The 22,250-nt window shown below is 46.7% G+C and overlaps 1 protein-coding gene across 1 annotated transcript; it reads left to right on the forward strand.

Annotated features, from left to right (window-relative positions):
• Positions 1-373: 373 nt before the first annotated feature.
• On the forward strand, positions 374-13,002 carry SHH (sonic hedgehog signaling molecule). Its single transcript, XM_043967321.1, has 3 exons — positions 374-1,066; positions 8,308-8,569; positions 12,131-13,002. The coding sequence occupies exons 1-3, from the start codon at positions 758-760 to the stop codon at positions 13,000-13,002; spliced, it is 1,443 nt and encodes a 480-aa protein (XP_043823256.1). The 5' UTR covers positions 374-757.
• Positions 13,003-22,250: the final 9,248 nt, after the last annotated feature.

The following is a 22,250-nucleotide window of genomic DNA, read 5'->3' on the forward strand; positions in this document are numbered from 1 at the left end:
GCTTGACAAATTTACCTTTCCCAAGAAAGTTTAAGAGGGAAAACCATGTAATTTATGTTATCCTAATAAACCAGATTCTACCTCGCTGCTATACAACCCTCTTTGTGTTCTCCCCCTCCCCCTTTCTTTTCTTTTTTTCTTTCTCCCCCCCCCCACCCCCCACCCCCATCCCCCGCCCCAGCCCTCAGGTGAAAGTGCGGCGGCAGCAGCAGCAGCAGCAAGCTGCAGCAGCAGCAACAGAAGAAACATTTTGTTGCCTTTTTGAGGGTTAAATCAGAAGACAGGCTGTCTCGCCTCGGCCAATCAGATGTGGTCCCTGCCAGCTATAATATAGTGCTAAAGGCAGGCTTCTCTCACAAGCGTTTCTAGGCTTGCTACCATTAAAATCAGACTCTTTTTGTCTTTTGATTGCTGTCTCGCGACCCAACTCCGATGTGTTCCGTTATCAGCGACCGGCAGCCTGCCATTTCAGCACCTGTCTGGATAGGGATCGGTGGATAGTTGAAGGAATCAGCAAGGAAGCAAAGGCTTATTGAGAGAGAGAAAAGGAGAAAAGAGAAAAGGGAAGAGAAGAGAAGGAGGAAGGGAAGGAGAGAGAGAGAGAGAGAGAGAGAGAGAGAGAGAGAGAGAGAGAGAGAGAGAGAGAGACCGACCTAGGCAGACAGTCTGAGATAGACACGCGCACAGGCGCGCACACACATATACACACACACACAGATACACACAGACCAAGGAAGCTTTGAAGTAACTGGATTCAATGGACGAGATGCTGCTACTGACGAGATTTCTGCTGGTGGTCCTCGTCTCTTCTCTCTTGATGTCCTCGGGGTTGGCATGCGGACCTGGCAGGGGATTTGGGAAGAGGCGGCACCCCAAGAAGCTGACCCCCTTAGCCTACAAGCAGTTTATTCCCAACGTGGCGGAGAAGACCCTAGGGGCTAGTGGAAGATACGAAGGGAAGATCTCCAGAAACTCCGAGCGATTTAAAGAACTCACCCCCAATTACAATCCTGACATTATATTTAAGGATGAAGAGAACACCGGAGCGGACCGGCTGATGACTCAGGTAGAAACCCATCCATCCATGTGTGGCGTTTAATATGTTTCTTTGAAAGGCAAGGAAAACGTGTAAGAAAGCGCTCACAGAATGAACCTCTGTCCTTTTTTTTTTTCCTTCTTCTAAATTTTAAGATAATATCCCTCTCCCTCCTCACCCACCTACCCCATCAACCTTCCTTTCTCAAAGAATCCATATTATGAGTACAGCTAGAGAAGTTTGGGGGTAGGGATGGGGGTGGGGAGAGTGGCAGTTGAGCTTGGGTTTTATGTCATTGATTTGATTTCTGTGTTATTGGTCTGCTACTCCCTATCCTGTCTCAGCCCTGTCATGCAACTTGCTAGAGAGAGCTCAGCTTTTAGGGCATTCGGCTCCTTAAGTCTGCCCTTGTTGCTTGGGGGAGGAGAGGAGGGGAGAGGGAATAGAAATCAGAGGGATGGGAGAAGGGGAAATCCGCCCCCCCCCCGTCAATATACAGTGACCACCAGATCACAATTACTGTCTCTTTGAGTATTAGATCTTAAGACACTTCTTATCTATCTCCTTATTAAAATGTCCTTTCTCACCCTCCCTCTTCCCACCTCCCAAATAAATTCTTAATTCGACAGGCCAGGGAGGCTGTTCTGACAAAAGGCAGTGTGGCTTCAGCCACAGCTATTGCTCTCCCATTTCTGTATTATGTAGCTTGTATTGCAATACCGTCTTTTGCAATTGTGCCCATCGGAGTGTGAATATATTGATATTTCTTTAAGGATGCTCTCTCTTTCTCCCGTCGCCCGTGGTACCTTAGGGGAGGGACTTATAACTTATTAGCATTGCATCACTCTCTTTTAAATCAGATTGCTCAAGAATTACAACCGAATAAATATTGGGTGGGGGATGGGGAAAGGGAATAGTGGAAAGATGGAATGCAGAACTACCTTAGGCTTGTTATTTATTTTATTTTTTTAAAAATGTAAAAAGGAAGGAAGGAAGAAACCGCAAAACAAACGTTCCTTCGTACCTCTTTTCCCACATCGAGATGTCTGAAAAGCAAATTCGACCGCCAGTCACGGAGTTTCTGAAACTCCATGGATCTAACAAGCTGGAAATGGTTTTCCTTGCAAATATAGGTCAATATCATTTTTATTGCCCTATTAAAATATTTAAGTCCCACCTTTGGTGCTAGTAACGCAATGAGGTTGGAGGAGCCGAACTAGTGGGGGTGGAAAGTTGGGGGGGGGTCGGAGTTGATAATGATCTCCCCGCATCCCTATTCAATCCCCCAAGCCCTTGATTTATTGAGGGGCAGGAAAAAGACTGCCCTAAAAGATGACTCTATTTTATGGGTGCCCTTGTCAGCCTCTCTTCCTCATCTGCTCTCGACCACCTTAAATCTTACCTAGAGCGTTGACGCGGGCTCTTGTAGCAGATAAAAGCGTGAGCCTCAATTATGTGCAGGCCACAGTGTGCAGGTTGAGTGCAGCGTGGTGGACTGAGTTTGCCAGCTTGGTTGGGCAGGATCTTCCACTCCCTCCGCCCCATCTCCAACCTCTGTCCCTAGCCTGCCTCTGGCTGCCCATAAACCCGCTGCGGGCGGGGGGGGGGGGGGATGGGGTGGGGTGAGATGGCTAAGGATCGGAGGTAGGATGGGGGGGGCGGGTGGGACGGATGAGGGAGAGCTGGAGGTTCCTGGCTCTGAACACTATTAACAGTTGCTCTTGTTTGTGGAAGACCGACTGACAGACTGGCCGAAAGCCCGTTTCACCCATCTCTAGCCCCCACTGCCCACCAGACCTCAGTTCCCCCTGCTTACAGTCCTCAGTCATCGCAGCCTTTTTGAAAAGCTGCAAGGCAGCGGAGCTGTGCGCCAAGTCAGACGCATTTTCAGCTCCACTTACTCCTCCTTTATCGATCGCCACGGCTAGGGTTTCAGCTTGTATCCTTTCTAATACGACAGAGGCTGCGGCTGCTTAGTGCTGCCTCCGCCGCCGCTGCCGCCGCCGCCGCCGCCGTCACCGTCACGGCTCCAGATTCTCTTAAACCCGAAGGAAAGAAACCCTTCCCCTCCCTTAAAAGATCACGCCCGTGAATTAGCTCCATAACTAGAACGATGGTGATGATGATAATAATATTATAATGATAATAATTAAATAACGCTTCTGGGGGAGGGGGGCTGACTAGGCGAGGGTTGTGGAGGAGCAGGCGGCGGCGGCAGGAGGAGGAGGAGGACGAGGAGGAGGAGGAGGAGGGAGGAGGTAGGAGGTAGGAGGGGTGTGGTGATGATGTTTTAAAGAGCTGTGTGGATAGCTGGAGAGGAACACCGAAGGAGTGCTGGTAATAGCGTATCTTTCTCTTTCACTCCTCTCCGTCTTGCTATTCTGTCCTTTCCCTTCTATCCTCTTATGTTTCCTCTTCCCCAGCCTCTTCTGACTCTTGGTCTTCTCTCCCTTTCAACCCCAGCTCACTAACTCTGCCCCCCCCCATTTCCTCGTCTACCTCTGCCTCTCCTTCCCCGCCCCCCCTAACTGCTTGCCCTTCCCAGGGAATTCAGAGCCTTGCTAGCTACAGGGTTGACCACTCTCGCTGCCATTGGCTGGCAGCATTTGAACTTCTGACCTTCTGTCAACTTCCCTCAGATGAACGAAACGAAAACAAATAAGTCCCCCCCACCTCCACACACACACGCACACCCGAGGATTGGCTATTCCTGTTCCCGACACAAAAGATGGGGGGAGGGAGCAAAAAGATGGGGGGAGGGAGCAACAGCCAGAAGGATCGCTGGAATGAGGGGAACCCAAGTCCCCGTAACACTGCCTCCAAGCTAGTACCCTAAAAATGCATCGTAGTGGGAAGTAAGAGATGAGGAATCAGTACAGTCACTTGGTTTCTCTCTCCCACCGTAGCTACTCCCATTCCTAACATTCTGTTCTTCAGGTTCCCCTTGGTGAAAAGTGTGATGGGGGGAGGGGGAAAGGAGTCGTTGTTGGGGTGTTGTTGGGAGAAATGATATCCTGTTGATTTGAAGGATAGAGAGATTGGAGGTGGGGGATGGGAAGACTGAAGTGATGAGTTTCTCTGCAGATTTATCTTTTGAACTGGGGTTCAGCAGGCGATCTCCCTGAGTTACACCCAACATCTCTCTCTCTCTCTCTCTCTCTCTCTCTCTCTCTCTCTCTCTCTCTCTCTCTCTCTCTCTCTCTCTCTCTCTCTCTCTCATTGTGTGTGTGTGTGTGTGTGTGTGTGTGTGTGTCGGCTGCTTCACAAGTCCTTCAACCATAGCGAGATCTTCCCTAGTGGAACTTTCAGAGCCGTTCCTGAACGCATTAGCTACTGGTTAATATTAACTCTAGGGAAGGGAAAAACGCAGACGTACTCACATGTACAGGCTCAGGCAGGTCAACTCCCCAGTCTCAGGGTGACAATGGTCTGAAAGGGGGATAGCGGGAAGCTAGTGGGGAAGCCGGATCTGGATAGAGGAAAGTGGCCTGAAACTGACGCATTCAGTAAATGTCCTGTCTGCTTTGCAACCAAGTTAGGGAAAGGAAATGTTGAAATATGGGGGCGGGAGGGGAGGTGGGGGGGGGGCTTTGATAGGAGGGGTGTTTTGTCTTAGTTAAGGAGAACAGGAGATTTATGTAGATTATGATTTGAGGGGCTGTGGATCTTTTCCAGTTTAGGGTCCCCCCTCATTGTGGGAAACCCACCAAGTTGTTTACAGTGACAGGTACATGCTAAGTGTTTCCTCGGAGCATTCATTTGTGTAGAGAGAGATTAGGCGTTTGGCAGAGAGCTGGGGCGTGTTGAACAACTTTGCCTCAGCTGACACAAAAGCCTGAGCTGAGGCGGCCCTGCTGGGCTTCACGGTGAGTGAACAGAATTGGGCTTGATTCGTGGCACACGACCCAGTGAATTAATAAATTGTCTGAGCTTCACGGCTTTTGACTCCGACAATCCAGCTCAGCCAGTACAGAGTGAGAGTCCTTCAGCCAGCAGCAGCAGCAGCAGCAGGAGGAGGAAGAGGAGGAAGAAGAGGAGGAGGAGGATTAGGAAGAGGAGGAGGAGGGAAAAAGAGGAGGAGGAGGTGGTGGTTGTGGTGGTGATGGTGGTGATGATGGTGGTTGAGGTTGCTGTGCTTCCCCTTTTGCCAGAAAGAATACAGAGGATACTGAGGGGCAAGGGGATTGGAAAAAAGCCCGAACCTGGCTTTCGCTATTTTCCCTGACGTTCCGCCCCCACTGCCTCTATCCACGCTCCCCACTCCACACCCCGAGCCTTCTCTCTGCTTGCGCCTCCTTGCGCAGATTTCTCATTTCCGAATGGCCCAGCTTAAGTTAGAGATCCCGACCTCTGGAGTGCGAGCATTTCCTCCCCACTTCCCTAGATTGTCTCCAGGGTGTTTCAAGCTTCACTGTCAAGTAGGGACAGAGAAGGTGTAGTGCGTTGGAAAAGACCCCGGGTTGGGAAGAGAACCTGTGCAGGGGGTATGCGTGTGTGTGTGCGCGCGCTCACGTGCACGCAAGACCGCGGGGCGGGCTTACCCTCCCAACCATAAATCACTCCTTGTTTCACCGCTTCTCTTCCACGTAAAGTGTATGTCATCCTCGTAGTGACCTTACTCAAATTCTCCTATTAAAAAAAAAAAGAAGAAAGAAAAACCACAACCAGCAGCCTCAGAGTCCTGCGAGGGCTAGCCTGTTTTTCTCCCTGCTGCTTCTTGTTTTTGTTTTATGTTTAACTCCCACTACTATATTACCGTTTTTATTGCTGCCAAATACACAGAACTTCTCCTGTTAAGCGATCACATCAAGTTCCCTTGAAAACTGGGGAGTAGGAATAATATAAGGATTCCTCGCCTCCTTCTACCTTCACCCCCCATTCCAACCCCAACTCTACACCCCCCCCCAAAAAAAGGCTTTGTAACAAGCTGTTGAAAAAGGGTCCTTTGTGGTGGGTGCTTTTACATAGTGGTAACCTCTTTGGGGAGAGTTGTCTGGGAGAAGGTCAAGCATCCTCTCTAGTCTTGGAAGAAGTTAACAGCAAACAGCCCTGGCAGCCAAAGAGGGCCAATACAGGCCCCTTAGCTAAAGTCACCTCCACTTCTCCCACAGTCTCTGCTTCTGTCCCCAGTTTCTGACTCTAGCTCCAAAAGAGACACCCCATCTTCTATCATCCAGAGATACAAAATTCACCATCACCAACCCTACTCAAACCTCACAATCATTATCCTCCAACACCAACTTCTCTTTCAATTTTCCCCACTCATTCAGCTAAACTTTCCCACAGCAGCCTTTTAGATATAGTTGTGGCCTAACTGAAGGAAGAGTGAAGTTAGGAAAGTTACTTGGGAACCCCAGCCCCTATACCTCAAAAGGATATTTCAGTCTTCCTCCATAATTCTCTTTGAACTGGGTCAAAACCAATATAACATTGTAATAATCACAAGGAAAGCATTGTGGCATAAGCTCTGTGTGTATGTGTGTGTGGATAGATAGATGATAGGTGATAGATAGATAGATACATAGATACATGATAGATAGATAGACAGAGACAGATAGATAGATACATGATAGATAGATAGACAGAGACAGATAGATTATTGATAGATAGATAGATAGATAGATAGATAGATAGATAGATAGATAGATAGATAGACAGACAGACAGACGGATGGATGGATGAATGGATGGATAGATGGTGGATGGATGGTGGATGGATGGAAGGAAAAGAAACAGAAAGAATATTTGTCTTTCTATTCTCTAGACTCTCTTGTGGAAACATTTTCCCTTCCTCACTCTCCAGCCTCCTTCCTACCCCCCCCAACTTGCAGCTTCATTCCTCTTCATACACAGAAACACCACCCCCTCCCTTAAACTCTTCAGTTTGCTCTTCAAACTTGCCAGACGTCATTCTAAACTGGGGCCAAGAGAACAAGAGGGGAGGGAAGAGAAGAGGTTAAAGAAAACAAGAAACACAATCAGAGCACAGAAAAGCCAGGCAGAAAAGAACTCCATAGAGTAAAAAGAATGTGGCTCTCCAGATAAAGAATGTTTGTCATCTCTGCCCTGGCCCATATGGAAAATTATAACTCACCTGGTTGCTTTTCCCCTCTCCTTTCTCTCTCCCCCTCCCCCTGCTAAACTTTGCTATCAACTTGCAAGCTTTACCTTCCTCTCTTACCTTTGGCTCAATCTTCACCTCAGAAAGTCTAGAGGTGGACAGGGAAGGTGCCAGAGATAAATCAGGACTTTTCATTCTTTAAGACGTGTACAGTGTATTTTTGGTCATGTCTCTGGTCTCACTGTATACTTCTAATTCTGGGGGCTTTAGGGAGTGCTTTGCTCTGAACAGAGGGTTGGTTTAGGGGAGTGAGTGGGAGTGGAGTGGGGAGAAGGACTCTCATTTGAGAGTCGACCCATCAGGGTCAGATAAAAGTCATGCAAATGTGTGGGAAACTGCTATGAATGGCCACACATGTATGGGAACCTTCAAAGGCAGATATGGCCGGAGAGCGAGCACCAGACAGTGGTTGGGGTACAAGGTCTGCTTTCTGAGGTCTCTGAAAATGTGAGGTGTTTGGATCTTCTTAAAGAGACTCCCCCTTTTTTAACTCCTCTGACTTCAAACTGTTGGCACAAAGCTGTGTGGTTGGGAAGGAAAGACCTTCATCTGGAGTCAACAGACCTAGTTGACCTTAGCCAAGGCTCTTGGGCCCAGTTCCTTCGTCTGTCTAAATTAAGAAGGTTGGACTAGGTGGACCCTTGAAGGGTTCTTTAAGGCCCCTTCTGCCTCAAAATCTTACTATTCTGGGACTGCTGTTTCAGTGCTTCAAAAAGCCATCCTTCCCAAGAGGGACTTGTTTTCTACACATTTGCATGCCCCATGACTACAAGTGTGTATTGTCTATTCTGGGCCCAAGGCCTCAGCTCCCCATTCCACCCCTAACACTCTGTCTTTTCCTACCCCATCCCCACCACACATACGCACATACCCCTGAACTGAGCTGACACAAAATGAGGCCTCCCTCTGACACTACCTAGACTTCCCAAATCAAGGAAGCTGTGCTACCTCAGAGGGCTGCACCTCTAATGACAGGAAGTTAAAGGGCTGCTTCCTGGGTGTCAGGAGCCACAAGCAAGAGAGGCTCTTGGAATGGGAGTGGGATCGGGAGAGGGAGGGTGCAAGAAGCAGGAAGAGTTCTCAGTCCTGTTAACAACCTCTTCATCTGTCTTCTCCCTCCTCTGTGACACCTCTCCCAATTCTATCCCCAGAGGTGTAAGGACAAACTGAATGCCCTGGCTATCTCTGTCATGAACCAGTGGCCCGGGGTGAAACTTCGGGTCACTGAGGGCTGGGATGAGGATGGCCACCACTCTGAAGAGTCGCTACACTATGAGGGCCGGGCAGTGGACATCACCACCTCAGACCGGGACCGAAGCAAATACGGCATGCTGGCCCGCCTGGCCGTGGAGGCAGGCTTCGACTGGGTCTATTACGAATCTAAAGCCCATATCCACTGCTCTGTGAAAGCAGGTAAGGGAGTAAGCAAGCCAGTCACTCACCTCACTCCCACCCCCACCCCTACCCTGGCTTCCCATCTCTCAACAATGTCCCCTCCCCTAATAAACCCTTTCTAGCACCATCAGATCTGCAACTGAGACTTCCTGAGCTATATTCTTGTCCTCTCCTGGACACTCTCTATGCTTAAGGCTTCTACTGGGCAAAGATAAGACGTGTGTGTGTGTGTGTGTGTGTGTGTGTGTGTGTCTATGAAAGAGAGAAAAAGAGACAGAGACTGAAAGACAAAGAGAGACAGGGAAAGAGAGACACAGAGAGAAATAGAGAAGAGACAAGAGAAGAAAGAGAGAATAGGAGAGAAATGCATCTGGTAAGGGGCTTGATATCATTGGGTAACATCTCCACTTGGAACATCTGACTTTCAACTTCCAGTCTCACCATTCTAGGAATTGCCCCCAACACCATGATTCTATAGTATGTAGATACCCAAACATCTAAACACAATTCTAATGGGTCCTTGGCATGGTAAGGAAGTTCCCATCCATCCATCCATCCATCCATCCATTCATCCATCCATCCCTCCTTTTCTTCCTCCTTCCCTTCCTCCCTCCCCTTTATCTGCCCATACTCTTCACTTCTGATTTCAAGCTTGCATTAAGCCAACTCTAGAAGAGGACAGGGATAGGAAAGAGGAGGAGATTGGGGCATTGCAGTAGAATGGATCTATCCCCTGGTGAAGGGAGATGACTACTGGTTCGAGGAAAGAACTATTAAGCAAAGGTATTAAAATAGCGATCAGGCTCAGTGCAGCTACTTAAAGAAAGCCCAGTCAGACTAGACAGAGTTTTTCCTTCTCTAAGAGGTTTAACAACCAACCTTCCACACTCAAGTCCACATACAGAGTGTTCCAGCGTATGGAGAAGGTGAGGCCCCAGAGTTTGCTTTTAAATGAACTCACACTCAAGTCTGTGGATTTAGAAACTAGCATAAATATATAAATGAATAAATAAATGGGAGAACTTTTGTGTGCGCCCAACAAACATTAGCGCTTCCAAACATCTGGATGGCCACACGCTCGGAAGCCCTGATTATTATTATTAGCTCTGCTAAGATTACTTACTGCTGTGGGTGAGGGCCAAGAACTTTGATTTCATCTTGTGGTCTGCAGCTGGTGTATCCCAACCAGAGTGTTGGGTTGTTATTTTTTTCCTTCTTCTACTTCTTTTTTTTTTTTTACGTGTGGTTTTTTTTTCCTCTGGGCTTGCAACGCCACATGCTGTTACAGAGGAGGAATAGCTATGGGGAAAAAGAAAAAAGGTGGGGGGGAGGGGGGAAGAAGAAGAAAAAGAAGAAGAGGGCTGGAGGGTGGGAGATGAAACCACCCAACCTCAACCCATCACTTAGGATCTCTTTTTAAAGGTTTCTGAACCTCTAAGCATAAGTTGACACATTTAGTGAAACAGTTAACAGTGAATTTCAGAAGAGTTGTTTTTCTCCACTTCCCTGGCTTTGCCTGCTTGGTTTCTAATCTGTATTTTAATGGCATCTTTTAGTTAAGAAACATTTTTAAAGTGTCAAGACACACTTGGTGGGAGAAGAAAATAATGACTTTTTTTTTTCAACAACTGAGAGTATGGGGAGGGGGGAACCTAAAAACGGAGGGTGGTAGCATGTGTATTTAAATAGAGCGAAAGGGTTCAACACCAGGAAAGACAATTAGAAATATTCACTTCCTTGGATCCAGAGATGAGAAATCTTCTCACTTCCAAAACTATTGCAATTGGGAAGGGTGGGCTTGGGTGGTATCTGAGTATGTTCACTCTGAAGGGGAACTGGTGAGCCTTTCTCTAGGCTATCCTGTCTAGACGATGAAATGACCTCTGAGGCCTTTTCTTTCTGTTTTTCATAATGGTTTTCCACCCTTTCCCCTGCTCTCTGTCCAAAGCATCTCCCCCAGGAATTTCTCTTCAAACCTCCTCCCAAATGTAAAGGCGTAATCTACCCTGTGGATTTTTCCTAGGGGGAGGAAGAATTCCGTGGGACTAGAAAGCTACTCATTGAAATTCCGAACACACTTGGGGTTTGGGGGTAATATCTAGTGCGTGTCAGGCAGGGTCGTGTGACTCTACTATGGGGTTTTCTAGAGACCAGGTCCCATTCCAGGGACTAAAGCTGGTTTCCAATGGTCAGAGGCTCACTTCATGACGGAGAAACTGATGAGAAGATTAAAACCCCCGTAATTCCAGCAGGAAGATTCTTTATCTCAATCTCTATTTGCAAAAAGCATGATCCTGGAGATTGGAATGCAAAGAAGAGTACGGCTCCTCTCCTCCGCCCCCTCCCCTTCCAGGCCCCCCTCCAGTTCTCCAAAAGCCTGAATCATTGTCATCTGGATAGAGAGAGACCGAGACAGAGAGGGCGAGAGGCTTGGGGTGGTAAAAGGGAGCATTGAAAATGGGCCGCGTCTATCTGGTGCTTAGAGCACCATTTAAAATTCAAATACACATCTTGAGTGCCCTGCAAAAGTGGCTTTACTGTGCAAATAGTGCTTGTGAGGGCCTGGGTTTTTGGAGAGTATGTGTGTGAATTGGCACACGGGGGGCTCTGCACCTGAGCAAATAACGGGGTGGGTAGTGAGAGAGTGACAAAAAAAAAAGAAGAAGAAGAAGAGGGGGAGAAAAATGGAAGTGTCCTCTCTTCCAAGAGTGCCTCCCATTTATTCAAGGAATCGAAATGACAATGCGTGGGTTCTTTATTAGATTTTAATTAGAGAACCCAAACAAACGCCGGATTTTCACTCCCAGACCAATTCCCTGGTGTGTTTGTAGAGTTGCTACAACTATTCCAGTTATTTTTCACCAGGGACCCCATACAACCGACAAACGCAGCGGGACTTCAGGGGGTTCAGCTCCAGCTCAGCGCTCTGTGTCCATCTCGCTCACCCCAACCCCCTTCCCCTGCAAGGAGCCCAGGACATCCACCGCCGGGCTAGTCCTTTTCAGAGCCTGCCCTACACTGGGGATGTCCCAGTAAGAGTGGGTGCAAAATCAACACACTCCCCCGCCCCTTCCACCCTCCCCCCACAAACTTCAGTGTTCAGAGCACTCCCAAAGTGAGGAATTAATGGTTGAAGAACAAGTATCCTTTATTTGGAAGGGGGCGAGGGGAAAGGGGACTTCTAGTGTAAAATGAAATGAGAACCCCGACTTCCCCCCAAAAAAGTGGGCGACTGCTACCTAATTCAGTGGTAAAGAGGAGCAGTGGGGAGGGGCAGGTAGGAGTCCCGGGGGGGGGGGGGAGGGAGGGAATGTGACACCGCCCCCCCCCCCAGTCTGAAGCAAATTCACTTTCTGGATACCTCCCTTGGTCTCCCCAGAGGATGATAAGGATTTGTTCTGGGTGTTCTGCCCCTGCCATCTCAGACTACTGGTCTGGCATCACCAGGACTCTCCGGTCCCCCGACACCACCCCATTCCTTTCTCCCTCCGCCGCCCTACCTCTCCCGCGCTGCTGCCTTCATCTCCGTACTAACCTCCTCCTTCCCCCTTTCTCTCTCCTCCCCGCTCCCACCTGCAGAGAACTCAGTGGCCGCCAAGTCGGGCGGCTGCTTCCCGGGCTCGGCCACGGTGCACCTGGAGCAGGGCGGCACGAAGCTGGTGAAGGACCTGAGCCCCGGGGATCGGGTGCTGGCTGCCGACGACCAGGGCCGCCTGCTCTACAGCGACTTCTTGGCCTTCTTGGACCGGGAGGACGGCGCCAAGAAGGTGTTCTACGTGATCGAGACCCGGGAGCCCCGCGAGCGCCTGCTGCTCACCGCCGCCCACCTGCTCTTCGTTGCCCCGCACAACGACTCGGATCCCGAGCCGCTGCCTCCGGGGGAGCCGGAGCTGCAGGCGTCGGGGCAGCCGTCGGGCTGGGCTTGGCAGAGGCCGCCGCCCGGGGTCGCGGCCGGCCGCCAGTCGCTCTTCGCCAGCCGGATCCGACCCGGACAACGGGTCTACGTGGTGGAGGAGCGAGGCGGGGACCGGAGGCTGCTGCCCGCCGCCGTGCACAGCGTGTCCCTGCGCGAAGAGGCCACGGGGGTTTACGCGCCGCTCACCGCGCAGGGCACCATCCTCATCAACCGCGTGCTGGCCTCTTGCTACGCCGTCATAGAGGAGCACAGCTGGGCGCACTGGGCGTTCGCCCCCTTCCGCCTGGCCCACGCCCTGCTGGCAGTGCTCTCCCCGGCTGGCAGGGACTGCGGCGGGGGCGGGGGCGGCCCCGGTGGGGGCGGCGGCGGCCGCCTCCTCCTCCCCGCAGCCTCGCCAGATGTGCCCGACGCTCCAGATGCCGGCACCACGACGGCAGGCATCCACTGGTACTCGCAGCTGCTCTACCAAATAGGCACCTGGCTGTTGGACAGTGACGCGCTGCACCCCCTGGGGATGGCAGTCAAGTCCAGCTGAAACAGAGGGGGATCCTGGGCGGAAGGGGGTCGGGGAGGGCAAGGGTGGGGGTAACAACAACAAAAAGAAATTATGAGAGCACGGAATGAGACTTTTAATTATAATAATAATTAATAATAATAATAATGATAATAAAGTAGGACAGTCCAAAGTAGACTTTAAGGAAATACAGACCCCGGGAAGTTTTGTTGTTGTGTTTAGTTTTTATATATATATTATATATATTTTAATTTTGTTGTGTTTTTTTGTTATTGTTTTATTTTTGTTATTATTTTTTCCTCCTCTCCTGGCTATTTATTTGTTTGGTATTTGAATAGATGTTTTAAATAATATGAACCGGACCTTCAAGAGCCTTAAATAGTTTTTTTTTCTTTGATAACTTATTATTATCATGTGAATTGTACTCACAGGGGGGAAAGATTATTTTGTGAGGCCAAGCAAAACTGCTCAGAGTCTATTTTTCTACATGTCCCTCGTGTCCTGACTTTCAGAAAGCAAAATTCTGTACTTTCCACTCCTCCTTTGCATCGCTCCTGCTTTCCAGCAAGTGTAAAGGAAGACATGCTTCGTGGGGGTCCACAAATTATATTTTTGTACGCAGAATTGTAAATTAGATTTTTTGAGAGATCAATACTTAACAGAATTACATTTTGTTTTTTTTGAAATAGTGTAAAATACGAGAATATATTATTTTAATTTAACTAGTTTCCACTGTAACAGCCATCTCCTGTATTGTCTTTTTTTTTTTTTTTTTGGTTTAATATTTGCGTTGTCAGCACCATTATGGCCACATTCTTGGAAGTCAAGACTGTTACACACACTTTTTTTTTTTTTGCAAACTGCAAGAACTTTGTTATTTTTAACTTCAAAGAATTTATTAGAAAATAATATTTTTTAAAAAAGCGCACATGGTAATGAGCCCACAAAGATGGAGCCTGTAGTTTGTACAGAGAAAAAAAAAGGATGTTTTGCATTAATAAATTGAGAAATAACTACTGTAAATTTACTAAAATGTATTTTTAAAATATTTTGTAATAGTTTTAATAGTTTTATAGAAATAAAATGTGCCATGCACAATCTGGTTAGTATATAATAACTAAGAGTTATTGTTGCAGCCCATTTTTTTTTTCTTTTTGGCTTCTTTGGGAAACCCAATGCTGAAAGGAGTCCCCTGATATTATATTTAGATGTGTTGCTTATACTGTGAATTCAGATAAACTTAAGTAGGTAACCAAATACATCAAATCAACTTGTTTAGTCTCTCTCTGGAGAAACCTCAATCTGTTTGTATTTATTTTGTGAAGTTGCTTCTACACTCCCCATGATTGGGTGAGATTTAGAGGTGGTGGTGTTTGTGGAGGGGGGTTTTCCCCTTGATAAAAACAAAACAAAAAACCCTAATTTGTCAAAGAGGAGTCAGCTCTGAAGGAACTTTCAGTGAACTTTCTCCCTTAATTTCCTTTTCTGTACTATGTAGTCAGCTCAGTTGACTCAGTCTTTGATGCCTAGAAGTAGGCCCCATGCTGTCCTTTGGATGCCAGGAAACATCTCATTGCACTTTCTCTGTCTCAGTTCTAGTGACCAGGCCCCATCATCGCCTATCTAAATCCTCAAGGCTGCATAGTTACAACCCTGCATGGAAAATGGCCTACTACTATCTAATTCTCCCAGCCAGTGTCCTTTAGAAATCTCCCAGCATTTCTGAACCAGAGGGAGAACAAATGAGCACATCCACTTCTCTGGCTGGTCTTTCTTGAAAGATTGATTCTGAAAGGGTCTGCATCTTCCCCGACTATTCTGCCATTTGTGGCAGATTCAGGAGGGATACATGCTGCTAGTCTTTCCAAGTTCTGTTGTGGACATTGATGGTGGCACAAAGCTAGCCCTTCCATCAGTCCTTTGTATATGCAATCTGACCCAAATTCTGGATGGCATGGTTCCCAAGGGGTTCTGCTGCAGACTGCTGGAAGCAGTTGGCAATGTCTCCAAAACCTCCCCAAATTTCTATTCCTGGAACATCGAGGAGGTCTTTTGCTTGGTCCTAGTTAGCTGGGCCACTGGCTCAGGGTTTGAGGTTCAGTAGGGTAGGAGGCATCATACTGACCTGCATGCCTGTTAGCAGTCAGCATCTGTCCTTTTCCATTTGCAGAGTCAGACTATGAACCTACTTGAGTCTTGGCTATGGCTACGTTAGTGGCTTATAGTAAACTTTGTCTGGTGTATGTGGCCATACCCCTTTGCCTTAGTCTCTGAGCCCTTGGTCATCTGGTCTGTGACAGGCCGTGGAGTTGGAAACTTGAGTCTACTTTATGGATGAAGCCTGTCTGTTTCTTACCTTTTTGTTTAGGGCATCTTCAGGAGTTACTCCACTTGCTCAACTTTCCATTGTCCTTCACTGTACCCCATGTTCAAAGATGAGGATAGTCGAGTGAAAAGATGTTGGATTCTGAGCTGGAAGCCCTGGATTCAAACCCTAGCACTTTCCTGTAATAGTCATGTGACTGTAGGTAGACCTTTTCTCACCTATAAAATAAGGGGGTTGTATTAGATAACCTTTGAGTTTCCTTCCAGCTCTGAATCTACCATCCTATAATGGGATTTTGTTAACCAAAGGACACCATTTTTGATCCTCTAGGCACTTTGGCCTAGAGGTGATATCTGGGGTGATAACTGATCCATGCTATGAATTAGTGTAAGAGGACTATAGGTCTTCCCTTTCTCATGGGGCCATGTTGAGAAGAGGCATTGGTTGTACAATATCCTATATATTGAATATTAAAATATCATGGGTTAGGGCTAAATTGATCAGTGGGAACAAAGGCACTGGGCTGCCCATCCACAGTGAAAACAGGCTGGAGGCTCTATCTGTAGGAGGGAGACTGTCCCCAATTCTATTTCTGTAAAGAACTATTTCCTCTTGGAGATTATCATGTTTTAAAGGCAGAGTTTACAAACCCAGATGGGGCTTCAAGATTGAAATTAATGTGACTTACACTGACTCAGGACCTGGAGTTAGGCAAAAGAGCAAAACTGAGCTGTGTACATAGACCCAGCCAAGATGCCAGACTGGCAGAAACAGGGTTCTCTGAGCTCCATCCCTCAGTTCATCTCAAAAGGCTTCAGCTTGAGACATAGCAGTGCCCACAATCTCTGAGCACAGAATTCAGATGTGCCATGTGGGCAACAGACTCTCTTAGCCAGGCCTCCCTTGGTGAAGTGTTCTGGTAGCTTGCTTCCCTTAAACATCCTTTCTATTTTCCCTCCATCTTTTAATGATACCTCTAGAGCTTGGTGTGAAGAATCACTTTTCTTCATGGGCATTGAGAGGGCTTAGCAGGAGGGAGTCATGGGGCAGAGAAGCTGGACGAAGGGGAAAGAGGCCACCAGTTGGCTTCAACATGGCGCCATCCTCAAGGTGAGACAAGGTTCTCCATGCTCATGGTTGACAATGGCAATAGCTTGTATAAAATGTATGCATAGTGGTTGCTGCCGACCTAGCGAATGATTCAATACATATCTATTCCTGTTTAAAATATGTATAAGAATGTACTTGAAGCTATTACCCTTGTGCTCTGTTGTTTGAATAATTAAAGAAATTATAGAGACTTTCTGAAATGTCTGTTATGTGGCAGAACCCCCCCACCCCATATTGTCAGTTAAAATTGTCATTTTATTTCATAAAATTCCAATGGAAAAAGAAAAGGGAAAAAATTCCCAGTGTCAAATTCAATTTCCAAATCCCTTCAATGGATGGATAATCATCTAACTGAGGTGCAAAGTTGCAGGTGACTCAGTGAATTAGAAACAAGCCTGAGACCTAAAAACTTTTTTTGTGTGTGAAGGGGGTGGGGGAAGACACAGTGGAATGGGAAGCATCCCTCTCCTGGGTAAATCCCTTTACACACTTCACAATACCCATGTGTGAAATACTGGGCTGATGTGTCAAGAAAGCCAGTTAGTTGTGAATTTTGACACGGAAGAAACAAAGAGTCTATTCATACATCAGCAGAGAGTTACTGAAGCTAACTCTTCCTTTGGGTGGGTGTGGAAAAGTCTCAGCAGGTCAGGATTCACTGTTAATGCTGAAGAAATTGTCTTTATCCTTCTGTGTAAAAACATGAGTGTCCACTTAGGCTAAGAAGCCTACAGAGGTAACCCCAAAACACCTACCATATTTTGCTTCTTCAGTAATTAACACATATATTTGAGCACCTTCCCTAATCAAGATAATCTTCTAGTCCTGAATTCCTCTGGGCCCTGCTGGGTCTTCCCTATTGGTTAGTGTCAAGCTGAAGGTGGAGCAATGTGGACCAAGGTGAAGTGGTTTGAAATACCCCTATGATGTACTTTTCCAATGAGAGTCAAAAGGAAATGCTAACCCCTACTTGAACCTTGTCATTGCTTTAAACTGGAAAGGACCCCAAGTAGTTATCTCAGGTCTATGACAACTTTTGTTGTTTAGTTGTGCCCAACTTTTCAGGTTTTCTTGGCAAAGATACTGGAGTGGTTTGCCTTTTCCTCCTCCGGCTTATTTTACAAATGAGGAACTAAGGTAAACAGGATTAAGTGACTTGCCCAAGGTCAAACAGCTAGTAAGTGTCTGAGGCCAGATTTGAATTCAGGAAGATAAGACCTCCTGACTCCAGGTCTAGCACTCTGTCCACTGCCTAGATGCCCAACTTTGACAATTCTGTCTATAATCATTTTCACCTGGTGATTTACTTAACTAGGCAAATCTGAATGTAAATTGAGTTTCGGTAAAGCAAAAGAAAACAAAACACACACAGAGAAATGGAGAGGAAATGGAAGGACTGAGTCTAGTAGAGTTGAAACCACATTGGACCTTTAGTATCTGGAAAAACTTAGAGGGAAAAATCAAGGTTTATTCTAGAGATAATTCCTACATCCTGAGCAACTAAGAAATCTGGATTAGGAAATATCTTTCTTCTCCCTCCTTCCAAATTAGGGGTGGGGAACCCAAACACTGGCTTTCATCTCAGTATATAAACAATGCTCTGATCTTTTGGAAAAGCAAGTTATCTACTATGAGTGTATCATCTTTAGGGGGATAGCACCTGTTACTGGCTAGTAAAAAATACTGTTGGTTCACATCAAATGTCTTAGGAATGTGAAATCTAGAAAGTTCACAGTGTTGTGGCAAATTTTATTCCAGAGAACACGTTAAGATTCCCCAATGCAGTAGAGACCGAATGCCTTCAAAGAGTTTTGTTTCCTAGCCAAGGGCTCAGTGTGGTGGTCAATGGGTTCCCTGTGGCTGGGAAAGCTGTTACTTGGATGAGAAAACATGGAGTTCTGCCATTGGCCATCACCCAATTCCTTCTGCAAGAGAAGGGGATAACCCAGCTGGGGAATTGCCTTTTCTAGAGGTCAGAATATCAGCTAGAAGGCCTGTAATATACTTTGGGGAATGATTTCACCACAAGTGAGACCTATGGGCATGGAGACAGACTCGGTCATCTATAGAAATAAGCCCTAGGACTGCCTGTATGTATGTGTGTATGCATGTATGTGTCTTCATGTGTGTAGGTGTTTGTAGGTGTGTGTATGTATAGATGGATGGATGGATGGATGGATGGATGGATGGATGGATGGATGGATGGATGGATGGATGGATGGATGGATGGATGCTACAAAGGTCTTGTGTATCACATTCTAGCCAGAACCTTCAAATCTCAATTACCAACAGCTCCTTACCTAGCTTCCCCAAACTGGGTGTTTTCTTTTTGCACTCAGGGCTGCCTAACCTGTTCTCTTTTGCTGCTCTATTCTGCTCAATCGCTGCCTCCATGCAGATCTTTTTGTTGTGTGAAACCCTTTTCCCCAGAGGGCATGGAATATTTATTATTACTCATTCATTCACTCATTCATTCATTCAGTTAACAACTCTGGAGCCCCTACTATATGCAATGCACTGTTCTAGGCACAGTGGAGGGAAGAGGACACAAAAGTAGATAGCTTGTATCTATTTTGCAGATGCCATACTGTGGTTTCTGGGCATCCAATACTACCCCAGGCATTGTCTGTCAAATGTGGAGGTGGCAACTGCTAAGCTATTCCGAGTGACACCTGGAACACAAGAGCACTTTGCAAGCCCTGATTGGAGCAGGGAGACTGGGACTTTTCTTTGAAGTGGGCCTGTGGGGAGGCTAAGGGATGGACTAGATACAAAATAACACCCATGTATTACTGCCTGCTAAGTGCTGTGTATGGAAGGACCTAGCATCGGCTCTCTCAGCCCTCCAAAGGGTCCCAGAGACTCTAATGACATCTCCCCCCTCTCTGCTGCTGTTGCTGCAGCTGTCAGAATCCAAACGGTTCAAACAGCCACTGGTCACAGTAGGGGAGGAAATGCCTGCTTTGGCTGGATAAGGGTTTTCCAAACCTGAGGTCCATTCCTCTCTAATCTGGATGCTTTTCCAGCAAAGCAGGTGGTAGGGATGGGTGGCAGGCTGCCATAACAGGCTCCCCTGCTACCATTTCCTCTCCAAAAAGAAAAAAGTTTCATGCAGCCAAGAATCACTCTCCAGTTAGGCAAGGTTGAAAATGATAAAGAAGTCATCCCAAGGCCATGTGGGGACTCTCTTTCCCTGAGTGGAGTCCAAGCGCCCTCTAGTGGCTATCCAGGTCATCAGCAAGCCTGCAAGGGCACTCGTCCAAGGAAAGACCTGGCCAGCGAGACGCCTGGAATGGTCAATTAGAACTTTTAGCCCTCCCTAGAAAATGCAGACTTGGGCAGATCCCTTGCATTTTTATAGAGGCAAAACTTCATTTAATTGACATTCAAGCCTCAACAAATTCAGCTCACCAGACACAGTTTGAAACCATGGTCTCCGCTGTGTACTAGACACAGGGGAAGAAAGGTACCTTCACCTGCTTGGCACAGCAGGAGTGAGGGAGAGCAGGTTGTGAGGATGCCTTCCAGGTCTTCCGCACTTCAAGTTGGCAAAAACCTTTTCCTTGTGACAACCCATCGAGGTGGATAGTGCCAAGTCTGTTGTTCCTATTTGACAAATTGAGGAAACTGAGGTTCAGAGAGGGTGACTGTTGCAAAATCACACAATTAGTAAGTGGCGAATCTGAGACTCATAGCCCAACCTTCGGGTTCCAAAACAGTATATCCCACTACACAATACCACCAACTGATCATTTATATATGAGACCATTTTTATTTCCTAATAGAACAGTCCTGTCCTAGTGCCTAACTGATCATTCTTTCTGGTTAAGATATTAAGAGTTAGGGTTTTTAAAGCCCCTGGCATCTAAGAGGGAGGACCTTTAAGCATTAGTTAATTAAGTTACTCCTAAAGAGTCTTGAGGGCATCTAGATGGTTCCATAGTGTATAGAACACTGGGTCTGGAATCAGGAAGACTCATTTTTCTGAGTTCAAATCTGCCCTCAGACACTTAGTAGCTGTGTGACCCTGGGCAAGTCATTTCACCCTGTTTGCCTCCTTTTCCTCTTCTGTAAAATGGGCTGGAGAAGGAAATAGCAAACCATCCCAGCATCTTTGCCAAGAAAATCCCAAAAAGGGAGAGTCAGATACAACTGAACAACAAAAGATTCTGACCCTGGGGAAGCTAGGTGGCGCAGTGGATAGAGCACCAGCCCTGGAGTCAGAGGACCTGAGTTCAAATCTAGCCTTAGTCACTTGACACTTGCTAGCTGTGTGATCCTAGGCAAGTCACTTAACCCCAATTGCCTCACCAAAAAAAAAAAAAATATTCTAACCCTGAGTTAGTCAGCATGGAGTCATGTAGCATAGTGCTTGGCACATAGTGTATGCTTAATAAATGCTTGTGGAAGGATTGATAGAATAAGACTCAGAACCAGAAGGGTTTGATGGGGGGAAAGGGTAGAGAGAAAAATCTGGAACATGATGGGAGTGGATTTGAGTGATAATAGGGACTGACTAGTCCTTTTGACCCTAGCACACTTAAGGGGGAGGTAGAGTCAGCCAGAAAAGATCAAATGAAATAGGAATGACTTTTACCATGTGGTACTGAATTGAGATGGGTGTATTCAAAGCTAAACCCCACCCAATAATTCTTCTATTCTCCAGCGGTGTTGTTAACCTACAGAAGCCTGGTGAAACCTAAGGATCCCATCTCAGAATACTGTTTTTAAATGTAAACAATAAAATGGAGGATTACAAAGGAAACCAAAGGTTAGCAGAAATTAAAATGTAGTGGGATTTTTCTTCCCTTTCCAAGTTCACAGACCCCTGAAATCTCTCCACGGCCCCTTAGAGGTTTGCAGATAGGAGAGGAAGGGATTATTTAATAGAGGCCAGAAGATCATAGACTAGGGAGTAATTTTTAGCTCTGTAATGCCAATCACAGTATGAATTGAATTCCCAACTAGATGGGCCATCAAGGGATTCATTAGCTCAATAACATGTAGATCTGTCAATTAATGATTTCTATATAATAAAAATAGAAGGCTTAATAATAAGCCTAAATATCTAAATCGCACAATTATTCCTGTAAAGAGGATTACAGTGGATTATAATGAATACTTGTCCTCAACCCTGCCTGGCTATGGACACATGGATTTCTCAAATCCTTGAAGAATGAGGTTTGTTCAGAGCTCTGGACTTGGAGTTAGGATGACTTGGGTTCATATCCAGCCTCCAGATGCTCATTGGCTTCCTAGCTTCAGGCCCTGGGCAGGTCACTTAACCCTTCTCTGCCTCAGTTGCCTCATCTGTAAAATGAGACAGCCCGGGTTTGTTGTGGGGATCAAACAAGATCTGGAAATATTTGCTATTGTCGTTACTGTTATTATTAAGAAGAGGAGAACTAGGACAGTTGGGGGAGGGGGTAAGGAAAGATGAGGATGCAGCTCTAAAGGTAGTGGTTATTAACTAGGACACTACCAAGAAAAGTGGGGGCTCGGGAGGGCAGGGGATTTGTATCACTCTACTGATGGGGAGATGGCCCCCATTCTAGTGCCCATCCCCACCAAATAGAAGAGACCCCAAGGAAATCTTTTAACAGTAATGACAACTAACTTCTGAGAGATGTGCCCTGCCCTCAAAGGACCAACTCTAATAAACAGGGAAGAGGAATGCAGAATTGTGTTCATTTATCACTGATATTAAGGACATAGTAACAATCAGTCATGTTTAAATGGCATGGGCTCCTTACAACAACCCTGAGAGGTAGATGAAGTAGTGTTGTTCTCCTGATTTTACAGATGAAGAAACAGTGATCCCTAGAGGTTACGG

Source organism: Dromiciops gliroides, chromosome 5 (genome assembly GCF_019393635.1).
Source record: "Dromiciops gliroides isolate mDroGli1 chromosome 5, mDroGli1.pri, whole genome shotgun sequence".
NCBI lineage: Eukaryota > Metazoa > Chordata > Mammalia > Microbiotheria > Microbiotheriidae > Dromiciops > Dromiciops gliroides.